Source organism: Erythranthe guttata, chromosome 2, assembly GCF_056151865.1.
Source record: "Erythranthe guttata isolate IM_541 chromosome 2, IM_541, whole genome shotgun sequence".
NCBI lineage: Eukaryota > Viridiplantae > Streptophyta > Magnoliopsida > Lamiales > Phrymaceae > Erythranthe > Erythranthe guttata.
In genome coordinates this window covers 3226663-3240231 of record NC_142534.1, presented here as the reverse complement: position 1 = coordinate 3240231, position 13569 = coordinate 3226663, and the positions used below count along the sequence as shown (strand labels likewise).

Genomic DNA, 13569 nt, shown 5'->3' with positions numbered 1-13569 from the left:
TGCAATTTCTCACTTTGTTGCTGGCATTTTTAGTGTGGGAGACCTGCTGACAACATATACTTTAATTTATTCCAATCTTTTTGACTTATGTGCCCTATTTTTCAGCTATATATTATTTAACTTTTTTTTTACCACAATTTATTTTAATTAATAAAAGTTCATGTTGATTTCTTCAGGTATATATATTAATCTTCTCTTCATCTTCCTCATCATTTAGTTTTACATTTCCTTTCACCAAATTACAAATATATATAGGATTAGTAATAAACATATATATATATTTCACCAAAGAATGGTACGTAGTTTTCGGATATTAGTAGCACTTGTGATTATTATTACAAGTTATTGTTCATTTGATGTCTCACAAGGCGGCGGCGGCGGCAACAACCAGCTCCGAGTGGGGTTCTATGGCGGCAGCTGCCCCAACGCCGAGGCTATAATCCGCGGCGTTGTCAGCGAAGCCGCCGCCTCCGACCCAAACAACGCCCCCATCTTGCTCCGGCTTCACTTCCACGACTGCTTCGTTGAGGTCATTTTCTCACACTTAATTGCATGCACTACTATGAAGAAAAAAAACTTGAATATTTTTTTTGAGCAAATATGATATAATGATATATATGTAAGTATATTATATTCAGGGATGCGACGGGTCGATTCTGATAGATAACCGTTCAGAAACAGACGAGAGACGAGCTTTTGGACACCAAGGGGTGCGAGGGTTCGATATAATAGACAAGGCGAAGGCTCAACTCGAAGGCGTTTGCCCCGGGGTTGTTTCTTGTGCTGATATAGTTGCTATGGCCGCCAGAGATGCTGTTTTCTTGGTATTTAATTAATTTTTTTTTTATATAATTAATTATATGGATTTAATGAAATTAAAATATGTGTAGGCAAAAGGGCCGTGGTACGAGGTTGAAACAGGGAGGAGAGATGGTATGGTGTCGAATATAAGGTTGGCTGATAATATGCCAGATGTCGGTGATTCTATTCACAAACTCAAAGCCAAGTTTTTTGAGAAGGGCCTTACGGACAAGGATCTTGTGCTTCTTAGTTGTATGTATTCTTGTATCTATATATTCATCTCTCTCTCTCTCTCTCTCTCTCTCTCTCTCTCTCTCTCTCTCTCTCAGAGGCAGCATTCGCATGGTAGTACGGTAATACATGCAGAGTTTGTGGCCTTTGTAGTCGGTGGGCATCCGAATCATATGATATGAGTTCGTCGGGTGGAAATTGGAACCGAATTTCTACTAATTTTCGCCCTAAATTAAATTTTACGATATTTAAACAATACTTTTTATTCTTTTTTCCGATTTATTTGTTTATCGGAATTGGAATATATACAGGATTTCAACTTTCGATCCGATTCTAATTTTTGAAAATAATTTCGATTTTTTTTACGGAAATTACACTTGCTATGTATTTTATATTTTAGGTCAATGAAAATTTATAATTTTTCGAATTTCGTCAATTTTGATTCGAAATTCCGACTCTTCTTTATTTTTTTTAGCATAATTGGAACAAAAAATCGCTTCCGAAAAAAGAAAACTCTGATTTTAATTTTCAAAAGTACTAATTTTGGTCATTTCCGTCCGATTTCTAAATGTTTGACACTATCATAAACATTCTTTCTGGCAAACTCAAATAAATATACATTTGAACTTCGATAAATTAATAACGTCGCTTTCGGATAATCTAGTCTTTCACTAAATTAATAAAATTTTATTAGTCTCAATTGTATTAATGTGTTGTAATTTTTGTTTTATAATCTTAGCCGCGCACACAATCGGAACCACGGCGTGCTTCTTCATGAACGATAGGCTCTACCACTTTCCGGCCGGCATTGGGGGCGCCGACCCCTCCATAAACCCTAGCTTCATGCCGGAGTTAAAAAACACGTGCCCAGAGAAAGGTGACGTCAACGCTCGGATTCCAATAGACCACGGCAGCGAGCAGACATTCGACAACCAAATACTGCAGAACATCCGATCGGGCTTCGCCGTGCTGCAATCGGACGCCAGGCTGTACCAAGATCCGTCCACGAGAAGCGTTGTGGACTCCTATTTCGGGCTGCTCAGCCCGTTTTTCGGCCCGTCTTTCGAGGCCGATTTCGCTGCCTCGATGGTGAAAATGGGGAGGATCGGTGTTTTGACGGGAGAGCTCGGCACAATCCGGCGCGTTTGTTCGTCTTTTTAGTTGATTAAATAAATTTTTAAAAAAAAATTGTGGTATGTGCATGAATAGATAGATATTAGAGAGACTCGAGATTTTAGCAGTTTCTGCAAATTGAATAAACAATAAAATTTATTGTTTTGCTCATGTGAGTTTGTTTTGTTTGTAAATGTGAAAATGACAACAGTTTCAGCTGTCACATTATTAATTTTTATTTTTATTACTTGCGTTGTTGTAAGTGTACTTTCACATGATGATGTGATAGAAGAGAATAATGCTAAGAAACTACATATAGTATTAATATTGTATCCGTGTCGAAAATTATTTATGGTATGGTAACATATTTGACTAACTATTAAAAGTAGTACAAAATATATTTATATCATATAATAAAAATATAATTAACATGTCAAACTTAATATTTTAAAGTAAAATCATTCATTCAAAATATTGTCGGTTTAATTACCTTGATAATATAAATTACTTTCGATTTATGTGATGTAACAAATTTGTTGGTTTTGATAGAGGTAACAATAAAACTTATTTGAAACATTTTTTTTGGATTTGTCTTAATTAAAAGAACAAAAATTATATAAAAAAAATGTGCTGAAAATCGCACAAATCACCCCCAAAGTAGGCTGAAAGTAGACAAATCACCCCAAAACAGATATCATAAATATGTTTTGTACCGCGATATTGTATTGTATTGCGATATCGAGCGATGTTTACTGCTACTTGATTACAATTGATCCATATGCCGAGTTGTATAGTTTCTATAGAAATCGTATCGTATCACAATAAATATCCCGGTATATCGCAGTATTGACTACACTGATTACTCCCGTTCATGTGTCTGAGATTAAGTTTAAATGGTTGGATATAATCTTTTTCTACTTGTGTTCAAGTTCATGTACATTAGGCATAGGGGTGAAAGTCGGATGGATCGGATCGGAATAAGCCTTTTCGGAAAATTTCCAAAAAAATTCGGAAGTACAAAATCAATTCCAATTCCAATTCCAAAATTTTCGGAATATAATCTAAAAATTCATTCCAATTCCAAAAGGCCCGGAAATTTCGGAATTTCGGAAAAAAATCGGAAATCACATAAGCTTTAAAATTTCAAAACTTTGCCGAAATTTTCTAAAATGTTCATAATTTTTTGAAAATAAGAGCATCCACGTCGATAAAAGTAAAACTAATAACTAATCAATTTCAGTTCAAAAAAATAAATAAAAATAAACACAACATAATATCCAATAAAACTTCTAACAAAAATTCATTATGTCAAAATCCTAAAACAAAACTTATAGGTGTATTTTTCGGAAAATAAGTATTATGTAATATATACTATTTATAGGTGTATTTTTCGGAAAAAGTTCGGAATTTTTCGGAATTAATTTCGGAATTAAATCGGATCGGAAATCGGAAATTCCAAATTTATTTTATATAATTCCAATTCCAATCCAAAAAAATCGGAAAATTTCGGAAATCGGAATTTCGGATGTCGGAATGAAAAATTTTATTCCAAAATCGGAACTTTTCGGATCGGAACCGGCGGAAATTGGAAAATCCGTTCCAACTTGGACCCCTAATTAGGCATATAATCTAATGTTTATAGTTTTGATTGGTCAAATATGTGGACCTAGTTCAATTACTATTTTATATTTCATGCAAAAAATATATTGTAATATAAAATCCGAGGTACATTAAACACCAGATTATATTTACCCTTCACTCCTTGGCAACTCTACACCACAAACAAGAATCCCTTTTTAGACTACCATTGCCCATCCGTACTTCATGCTAAAATTCATGTTCATCATTGGTTATTTCTAACACTATCCAACAATACAAAAATTTAAATTTAAAGGGCAGAGCACCAAAAAGAGAGAGAGAAAACAATAGAGGAAGAAGGGACAAAGAAAAACAAAAAAAAAAAAACACAAAAAAAAAAGTTTTTCATTGCAAAATAAGTCCCACTCTCTTCCTCTTCAAATCCACATTTCAATATCTTTTCACCCAACATTCAAACAATTCCTCTATATAGATTAATTTGAGGAGAAAAAAAAATAGAAAAATAATGTCTCCGAGCAAGATTAGAAAAGCCATCGGGGCGGTGAAGGACAAGACGAGCATCGGCCTAGCCAAAGTCGGAAGTAGCAACTCCCTCTCCGATCTCGAAGTCGCCATCGTCAAAGCCACGCGCCATGAGGAGTACCCTCCGGACGAGCGCTACGTCCGCGAGATCCTAAACCTGACGACCTACTCCCGAGCGTTCGTGAGCGCATGCGTCTCCACCATCGCGCGGCGGCTCAACAAGACGAAAAATTGGGTGGTTGCCCTGAAAGCACTCATGCTCGTCCAGCGCCTCCTCGCGGAGGGGGATCATGCGTACGAGCAGGAGATCTTCTTCGCCACCAGGCGTGGGACCCGCCTCCTCAACATGTCCGACTTTCGCGACACGTCCGGCCGGTCCAACGCCTGGGACTACTCCGCCTTCGTCCGGACCTACAGCTTGTACCTCGACGAGCAACTCGAGTTCAGGATGCAGGGCCGGAGGGGGAAGCGGAGCGGCTATGGGTCCCAGGCGGAGGAAGAGGAGGGCAGGGGTGGCGGCGGCGGCGGTGGAGCCACGACCACCGCCCCCACCTCCAATGCCGTGGTTGTGCGGGCCACCCCCATTCGTGAAATGAAGATCGACCGAGTTTTCTCGAGGATTCATCATCTCATGCAGCTTCTTGAAAGGTTTTTAGCTTGCAGGCCAACAGGTATATATACTGTTGGAAATATAAATATTAAATGATTCACCTCACGAATTAATTTTTGGTTCATGATCGATCGGCCTCTTTCGATATGTTAATTTGATTTTCCGAAATTCAGGTGCAGCAAAGGAGAACAGGGTTGTTAGTGTGGCTCTCTACCCTATCGTGAAAGAAAGTTTTCAGCTATGCTACGATATAACGGAGATTATGGGTGTCTTGATTGACCGGTTCATGCAGCTCGAGGTAGCCGACATGGTGAAAGTCCACGAGATTTTCTGCCGAGTCTCGAAGCAGTACGACGAGCTCGACACCTTCTACGTCTGGTGCAAGAGTTTCGGAATCGCGCGTGCCTCCGAGTACCCCGACGTCGAGAAAATCACGCAGAAGAAGCTCGATATGATGGAGGACTACATTCACGAGAAGTCTGCTATGGTGAACACCAAACGAGCCGTAAGTGCAGAGCCACAGCCGAAACCCGTCGAAGAAGAAGCGGGGCCCGCAGAACCCGAACCCGAACCAGAATCCGAACCCGAGCAGGATATGAATGCCATCAAGGCATTGCCACCGCCAGAAGGATTCGTAGAAGAAACTAACGAAGTAGAGGAGACGAAAGAAGAGAAGATCAAGAAAACTTCCGAAGAAGGAGATTTGTTGAACTTGAGTGCCGACGCACCAAGCACACAAGAACAAGGAGACAAATTGGCTTTAGCCTTATTCGACGGCGGTCTACAAAGTACAACCACCGCTCCGGGGAGTACAACCACGCCCTGGGAGGCCTTCAAAGAGTCGTCGGGAGATTGGGAGATGGCGTTGGTTCAATCCGCCAGCCACTTGTCGAACCAAAACCCATCTCTTCCGGGCGGTTTCAACACATTGATTCTAGACGGAATGTACCAACAAGGGGCGACAGCTCATGCGGTGGCTTCCTCGGGCCTCGTGGCCACCGGGAGCGCCAGCAGTGTCGCCCTAGGTTCAGCCGGTAGGCCCTCCATGCTGGCACTGCCGGCCCCACCGACGGCCGACGGCGGGGCCCACACGAATTCCGACCCTTTCGCCGCCTCACTCGCAGTGGCTCCGCCGGCGTACGTGCAGATGTCGGAGATGGAGAAGAAGCAGAGGTTGCTCGTCGAGGAGCAGATGATGTGGCAGCAATACGCAAGAGATGGGATGCAGGGGCAAGTAGGTTTATCCAAAGTACAACAGAATCCATATCAAGGCATTAATGGAGGTTACACCAGAACATACTAAACTTACATATATGTATTTTTGTTTATAGAAGCGTATACAGACGAATAGATCGGTGTTTCTAAGATAGCGGTTTTTGTTGTAGTCGTACGTCGAAAAAAGCCAGAGAGAGAGAGATATTTCTGTGTGCAAGTTGAGGTGAAAAAAAAGAAGTGACAATGTTAATATACTCGTGTTACGTTTATTTTTAGAAGCATAGAGATTTTCGAGTGTGTTTCCGTATCTCGATCATTGTTTTGATTTAAGTATTAGTCGACAATAATTGCAAAGATTAATGTACATTCAAATAGAAAGCCAACAAGACAACGAAAAGGCCAATTTCGAAAGTCGGAGAACAATAGAAACGAAAACAATGTACATGCACTCTAGTCGGTCTTTTTGTTTAATGGTTAGTTTCATGCACATGCACCACACACGATTTCCACCTTTTCGGCAACTCTAGCGTTGCTTAGTCGAGACTCCCAATTTCATTCCCATCGAAACCAATGTCTCGAGTGCTCTTGAACTGTTTTCCAATAGGTCGTCGTCTATCTTTATTGTGTCCTGCAATAATTCCCATATAGTTTGATCGAAAACTTTAGAATATGTTTTGGGAGTTTATTTGGTATATTTAGATAAAGTTTTGGACACAACGAACCTTCTCGAAAACACAAATAACCGTGCTTCCGCCGAACGAGAAATATCCAAACTGCACGAGAAATTAACGAGAGAATATTAAATTTTATCCAATTCAATAGTGAAATTAAACGATGCATAACCGATTTATTATTATGAACCTCGTCTCCTTTCTTGACATAGTCGCCTTCCTTTTTAGTGAAAGTGATACTACCAACCATTGTTGCTCCGATAGCAACAAAAGCAACCTGCACTCGAGAATATACTCTTTTCACTTACACTAATTTATATTTAAATCATAAACTAGTAAAATAAAATATTAGCAACGACAAACCTTTCCGAATTCCTCGGTCGAAATTACAGATACGACACGTTTGTTTTCAGTGAACACGTTACAGTACTTGCTGTTCACTGCAATTGGGTTAACCTTGAAAACCGAAACGAACATAAATAAATAAATGAGGATACATCGAAAGATAAACGAGATATTCGAAAAAAAAAAAACAAATGTGCAAGAATAATAAAAAAATAAAAAATACCGTGTATAAATATCCAGGTATTTCCACAAATTTCTCAATAATTCCAGAAACGGGAACGTGGAATCGATGATAGTCCTGCAATAGAAAGTTCAGTTTAAAGTGAGATGCTACGTCGAGAAAATTAATTGTGCTCCAGCAAAAATAAATAAAAAAATAAAATAACGAAAAACTAATAAAAAATAGTACCTGGGGAGCCAACCGAAATATCACTAGACTTCCATTAACGAAGGCATCCGAGCAAACTTCAGTCCCCAAAAGACCTTTTATAGAAAATTTCCGGCCCTGGTGCGATAAACGAGATTCTGTAATAAAAAAAAACATATTCGACGAAAATGAAATAAACAATATTTATTACCTTAATCCAAAATCTAATAGAATCTGAAGCAGATTCAAATGCAGTCAAACGGCTATCGGCCCCACATACTGCCACGTCATCACACTCAGGGCTGGCGATTGGCCTAGCACCTGGCTTTAACTCTCGTATAAAGAATTCATTAAACGTCTGCAACCGAGAAAAAAATAATACATAAGTTGAATAAAGTAATAACATAATTAACTGTACGTAAACGAGACTGAATACGATATAATATATAGTCTCGAATTGATACACACCTTAAAATTCTCCAGAGGGTATTTGACTTCAGACATATTTAATTGATCCTGCAACACAATCAAGAAATAGTGTCAGGACAGAGAACGATCGTAAAAAGAATAAACGAGCGTAGTTCGTGGTCAAAGGTTAATATCATCATGCCTTAAACGACTCGATAAACTTTGGTATATTCTTAGCCGATTCAGCTGTGTCCATTTTCCTTCCTTGCTTTTCTGAGATGCTTTGCAGGAGTTCTTTTACACCTGCATCCGTATACGAACTCGAATAATAAGTATATATATGCATGGTGAAAATTCAAATTTATTAAGGTGACGTGACACGATGAATCGAGAATTAAACGCGAACCTATGTCCATGAGGCCAAGTCCGACTTTATTTTGATAAATTGCTCTCATCGATAAAACAATCTTGCCATCGATTATTTCCTCGACTAATGTCCTTCTTCGTCGATCAAAAACCTGAAATCAAGAAAAATTCAGTCATTGTCGGAAAAATCTGTACTTTCGTCCAGTTAACAAGGTTATGTCACTCGACGAATAGCAATGAATGGAATAAGATCAAAATGTTATAAAAAATACATCGAAAAAAAAAAGAAATACCAGAATATGTGAAGCGCTCGATCCAGACCTTAAACCAACTTCATACGACGAAAAATGAGCCCATTCACTTACTTTAAACATCCACCTTCAAAAACAAGGTATTAAATTTTCACGAGTCAAATGAAGAACTCGGGAATATTATTTTAATTTATTTTTGAGTTTTTACGAGTGCTGACCCGGTTGAAGCTTGCTTGTCGGTCAAGAAACCACCTGTCATAACCTGACTTCCAGTCCCTTCGTCGAAACAGAGAGTCAAGTGAACCATAGAATTCAACCTTTCGGAGACTTTGAGAACTTCACCGCACACGGGACAGCAGTTAAGAAGTGGGCCCCCCCTGCACTCAAATATGTGTTGTGTTATAAAAGAAGACTTAAAAAGAAATAAGCGATATTTTGAGGGGATACTTACTTTTCTTGTTGAACAGCTAGAAGCATAGCCAACTCATCCATGCTTACGTTTCCATCCCCGTTCACGTCAGCAGCTTTGAAAAGCTCCTCTTTCTGAGAATTAATTAAAAATGACCGAAGAGAGAGACAGAGAGAGAGAGAGAGAGAGAGAGAGAGAGAGAGAGAGAGAGAGAGAGAGAGAGAGAGAGAGAGAGAGAGAGAGAGAGAGAGAGAGAGAGAGAGAGAGAGAGTGTTCATACTAATATACAATAGTAAATGAAACATACTAAACTTTCAGATGTTCAGATGCAAACCTTGTTAGCAGCCAGTTGATTGCCGAATGCGTTGATTAGGTCGGAGAATTCATCATATGAAAGGTTTCCATCTTCGTCATAATCCTGTACAAAAAGAAAAATACGACACATACAACTGCATTATTAACCAAAAATATATACATACGGCGCGCAAAGCGTTATTACATACCACTAAAGACAATATACGTCGCGCAAAACTCTTTTCTGTTTCCATTGGGTCCTGCAAATGTTGTTATAATGAGTTAAAGACATAAAAACGGTGTGTGTGTGTGTGTGAGTGTGTGTGTGTGTGTGTGTGTGTGTGTGTGTGTGTGTGTGTGTGTGTGTGTGTGTATTCCAAAATGAAGGCATTAAATGTAGTTGCACCTCAATGGAACACGACAAACTTATAGTGCCGACGATTACGCTGGAAGACGTAGGATCTACTAGGTCGTATACATCCACATCAGACTCGGAATCCTACACAATAAGTCGACAGCAAATTATATATGTCGAAAGCAAATCCTCCATTTCACTAACGTATCCACCAATTAAAATATTACGCAAAGAAAACCTTGTAAGAAAGTGCACGACAACTTACCTGAGTAAGAAAGTCATACAGATCAACCTCGCAAAGACCAATAATATTGTTTTTCGACATTCTGTTCGTCTGCATCCAAAACAATTTGATAGTATTAGTCGGCTTATTAACATATTGAGAGAGAGAGAGAGAGAGAGAGAGAGAGAGAGAGAGAGAGAGAGAATGTAAAATATAGACCTCATATACAGATATTCTTGCAACATGAGCCCCGTTTTTTTCCAAAAGAAGCTTTTTCTCCTGTAGAGTATGAAACAGTTGTTCACCATACAACAAATGTTATATGGAAAAAGCTATCGAATATACCAAAAATCTTCTTAGTTGACGGGAAACCTGGTTTTCATGATGCTTTTGTACATGATATAACTAAAATACACTATTCAGAGGCACAAAGAAATGACCCGGGAAGTTATTAGGTGATACCAAACATCAAACAAAGTCCGATCATTTCGTTAATCATGGCTAATCTCCTCAACCAAACGAGGCCTAACGAGAATGCAAGGAACCAAATTGAAAACAGATATTATACTCTCTAGATTGCCACAATTATTTACCCATACAACTCAAAAACAAGAGCATTCGGTTGTTGACCGATCACAATAACGTATTCCATGCCTCAATGACGTAATTGAAAATAAGCACTAAGTAACATGTACTTTAATGCATCGAATAAAATAATTGTTCAGCAATACTCACAGAATTCCAGGCAGGTTGGTTGGTTCTGCACCAAAGAAGAAAAAAAACGACAGTAAAAAAACGACTGTATAGGGAGATAATATTGAGTTATAGTGAAACAAGATAAAGTAGCAATCACCTTTAATAACATTTCATAATAGTGTTGTGTCATGGAAGACATATTTCGGGTTTTCGAGTTTTTGGGTTTTCGGGTTTCGGGTTTTCCGGTTTTCGGGTTTCGGTTATTTGACAAATCAACTGAACAAAGACTACTTTTAATGAGAAGTGTGGTACGAGAATCAAACAATTACTGAATAACGAATTAATTTTAGGGACAACAAAATCGAGCAAGAATAATTGCAAGAAACTAATGATGTAATCTCCGATACATAATATTCTTTACCAAATAAATTCGTTTTCAACAGAACTATTTCCAAACAACTTATTGATTCCATAAAGAAAGTGCCTCGTATATACACACGAACTATTCTTTTCAAATAGAACACACCATCCGAAAACAATACAAATCGATTTTACAGCTAATCGGGATGATTGAGACAAGTTCTTTATGTAGAACACACCACCCTTTGTTTAGGTGGAAGACCCTTCACGAACAATAAACATTTCATAGTCGTTCCTAAACAAGTTTAATAATTTCATCTCATTTCCAACACAATACAGTGTACTCAAACGACAAGTTCGTAATTCATTTCACATTCGTTCCTAAACAAGTTTATTCCATACGATATGAGATAAAACCATTTGACCGACCCTTCGTTCCGCTCGTACTTTTATTCAATGAACTGTTTGCTTGACACTATGTTGTTACGTCACTATGCTTTGATCAATGTACTTCTGAATACAATGTGATTATCAAAACAAAAAAATATTTTTTTTATTTTTTTTTTGGTGTGTGAAGAAACAAAAAAGGACTCAACTGATCGGAGATGGCGGTGCGGAAGGTCTGTTCACCAAGAGTAACACAGGCAAGCCATTTATCCTTGAATTTCATCTCCGCCTGTAACAACCAAACAAAACCCACTCTAATTTAATCATTTTCTTGAAATATTTTTAAGACAAAAAACAGAATAATATATATATATATATATATATATATATATGTGGAAGATGGTATACGCAGACGAGGCGGAGGAGGGCGATGCCGGCGAAATCTTCCTCCTTGAGTAGTTTGTCAAGGCGAGGGTCGGAGCTAGAGCCGCGGCGGTGGCGGCGGAAGTGAGGGCGGTGGAGGTGGAGGCGCTGCCGGAGTTTCCGAACTCGTGAATTCGTAGAACCGGAGGAGTCCGTTGACTCATCCGGGCTTTCGGGTTTGGATTTTCCATGACCCATTTCTTCTTCTTTCTTCCAACAACGTTACCGGAAAACCAAAAAGTAAAACAAAGATGGCGACCGTGTTTCGGGTTGTGTAATAAGGGAAATCAAGAAAGTCAAGTCTTTCTTGGAAACCCAGTGGGGGGTAGGGGGTAGGGGGTAGGGGGTGGGGGTGGGCGGTGACCGGGAAAAAGTATTCCCACTTGACAGTGATTCAAATCAATGGCCGGAATAGTGTGGACTGGTGTTTGATTGGTTGGTTTATTGGGGGGCCCCGGTCTGAAACAGGATATATCCCAGATTTTTATTTTTTTAATGTTTTTTAGGAAGTATAAATCAGAAATTCAGAGTGGTTTATTTTTACTATTTCTGTAAAAACAAAAAAAAAAAGAAAAAAGAACACCAATTTAATATATTTGAAAAATGGCAAAATTGAATTTTTATGAATATTATTTTTCACTTGCTAATTGCATTTCTTTTAATTACAATAACAAAATTCTAATTGTTACAGTATAAATTAAACAAAAAAAAAGACAGAGAGAGAGAGAGAAAAAAAAGGAGATTTTTTAGAGGGTTTAGGTGTGTTTTAAGAAGTTATTCTCATTTATCCAAATAAAGTATTGTCCAAATGACAAAAATAAATCTATATTTGGTATTGTAGTTCATTTTTATGATAAATTACAGTTAGTTACCTATGAGATACGATCAAATTACGAAAAAAACCTCGTGTTTGGATAATTACAACCACTTCTCAACGATGAATTTTCTTACATCTCCACTCTTATATTCCGCGGAATGTTCTCCATTTTGTACATGTTTTGTGCGAAATTGCAGTTTCTATTGCACCACAATCTGATATTTACAAGCCAACAGACACATTTTATGATTATTTTATTTCAAAATGTGGAGCTCGTACGTGGTAAAACGGGTACAAACTGGAGAATATTCCACATAATCTAGAAGATTCCATGAAATTGACACCGTAAGAGTGTACCTGTAAGAAGATTTATACTTGAGAGGATAGTTGTAATTACCAAACGTAAGGAATTTTTTCGTAATTTGACATTACTTCAAGGGGTGCTCGTAATTTACCTTAATTTTATTTAAATATTTGGCCAACCATTGTTGATGAAATCTATTCGTTGAAACGTCAAACTCTCAAATCTCAATAATATAAGGACCAAAGCCCGTATCATATATTCTCTCAAAGAAAGAAGAAAGAAAAAACCATATCTTATATGTACTATGACACTTATAAAAGGTTGCAATCAAATTCCTAGATTAGTTTTTCTTGCAAAAATTAGTTAAAAGAATTTTTATTTTATTTTGGAAATATATCCTTATCAGTTTACCATTTTACAAAATGCAACAAATTTTCAGCAGAAAGCGGCTCACTCGCTATAATGGTGTTATCGTTATTGAATTATTACGATCGTTCACACGCTCGCCAACTGTTCGATAGAAATCCTCAGTCAAACGAATTAAACACGTTTTTTTAAAGTGTATATTACATGCTTTGGCTATTCTTTGTTCTTGGTATGTTTTATAAGTTTCAAGAATCTCCACAACACTTCTTCTTGATACGTAGGCAACTATTTCTATTTGTATGGCGAAATCTTGTGTCTTCCTACTCGAGTGTTTGATTCGTTATAAGTTTATGATGTAAACGTAGAACACGGAAGCGTGTTTGATGTGCAATATATGAAAATTCAGTTGCAACTATTCATTGCGAATTTAGAAAAT

General features: G+C 38.0%; 3 protein-coding genes across 3 annotated transcripts; 2 read left to right on the top strand and 1 right to left on the bottom strand.

The window, feature by feature from the left end:
- The first annotated feature begins 140 nt into the window (after positions 1 to 140).
- On the top strand, positions 141 to 2208 carry LOC105949528 (peroxidase superfamily protein). The gene is made up of 4 exons (XM_012972828.2): positions 141 to 529; positions 639 to 824; positions 891 to 1053; positions 1772 to 2208. Exons 1-4 carry the CDS (start codon positions 293 to 295, stop codon positions 2191 to 2193), a joined length of 1008 nt encoding a protein of 335 aa, XP_012828282.2. The 5' UTR covers positions 141 to 292; the 3' UTR covers positions 2194 to 2208.
- Positions 2209 to 3920: 1712 nt separating this feature from the next.
- LOC105949650 (ENTH/ANTH/VHS superfamily protein) lies at positions 3921 to 6383 on the top strand. The gene is made up of 2 exons (XM_012972966.2): positions 3921 to 4937; positions 5050 to 6383. Exons 1-2 carry the CDS (start codon positions 4250 to 4252, stop codon positions 6177 to 6179), a joined length of 1818 nt encoding a protein of 605 aa, XP_012828420.2. The 5' UTR covers positions 3921 to 4249; the 3' UTR covers positions 6180 to 6383.
- On the bottom strand, positions 6357 to 12205 carry LOC105949651 (phosphatidylserine decarboxylase proenzyme 2). Its single transcript, XM_088824873.1, has 21 exons — positions 11632 to 12205; positions 11433 to 11512; positions 10516 to 10540; positions 10000 to 10059; positions 9823 to 9891; positions 9609 to 9701; positions 9412 to 9462; positions 9243 to 9326; positions 8951 to 9042; positions 8718 to 8876; positions 8542 to 8626; positions 8289 to 8400; positions 8085 to 8185; positions 7943 to 7990; positions 7686 to 7832; positions 7517 to 7612; positions 7331 to 7405; positions 7126 to 7218; positions 6953 to 7039; positions 6814 to 6864; positions 6357 to 6719 (listed from the first exon to the last, which is right to left on the bottom strand). Exons 1-21 carry the CDS (start codon positions 11842 to 11844, stop codon positions 6615 to 6617), a joined length of 1926 nt encoding a protein of 641 aa, XP_088680999.1. The 5' UTR covers positions 11845 to 12205; the 3' UTR covers positions 6357 to 6614.
- Positions 12206 to 13569: the final 1364 nt, after the last annotated feature.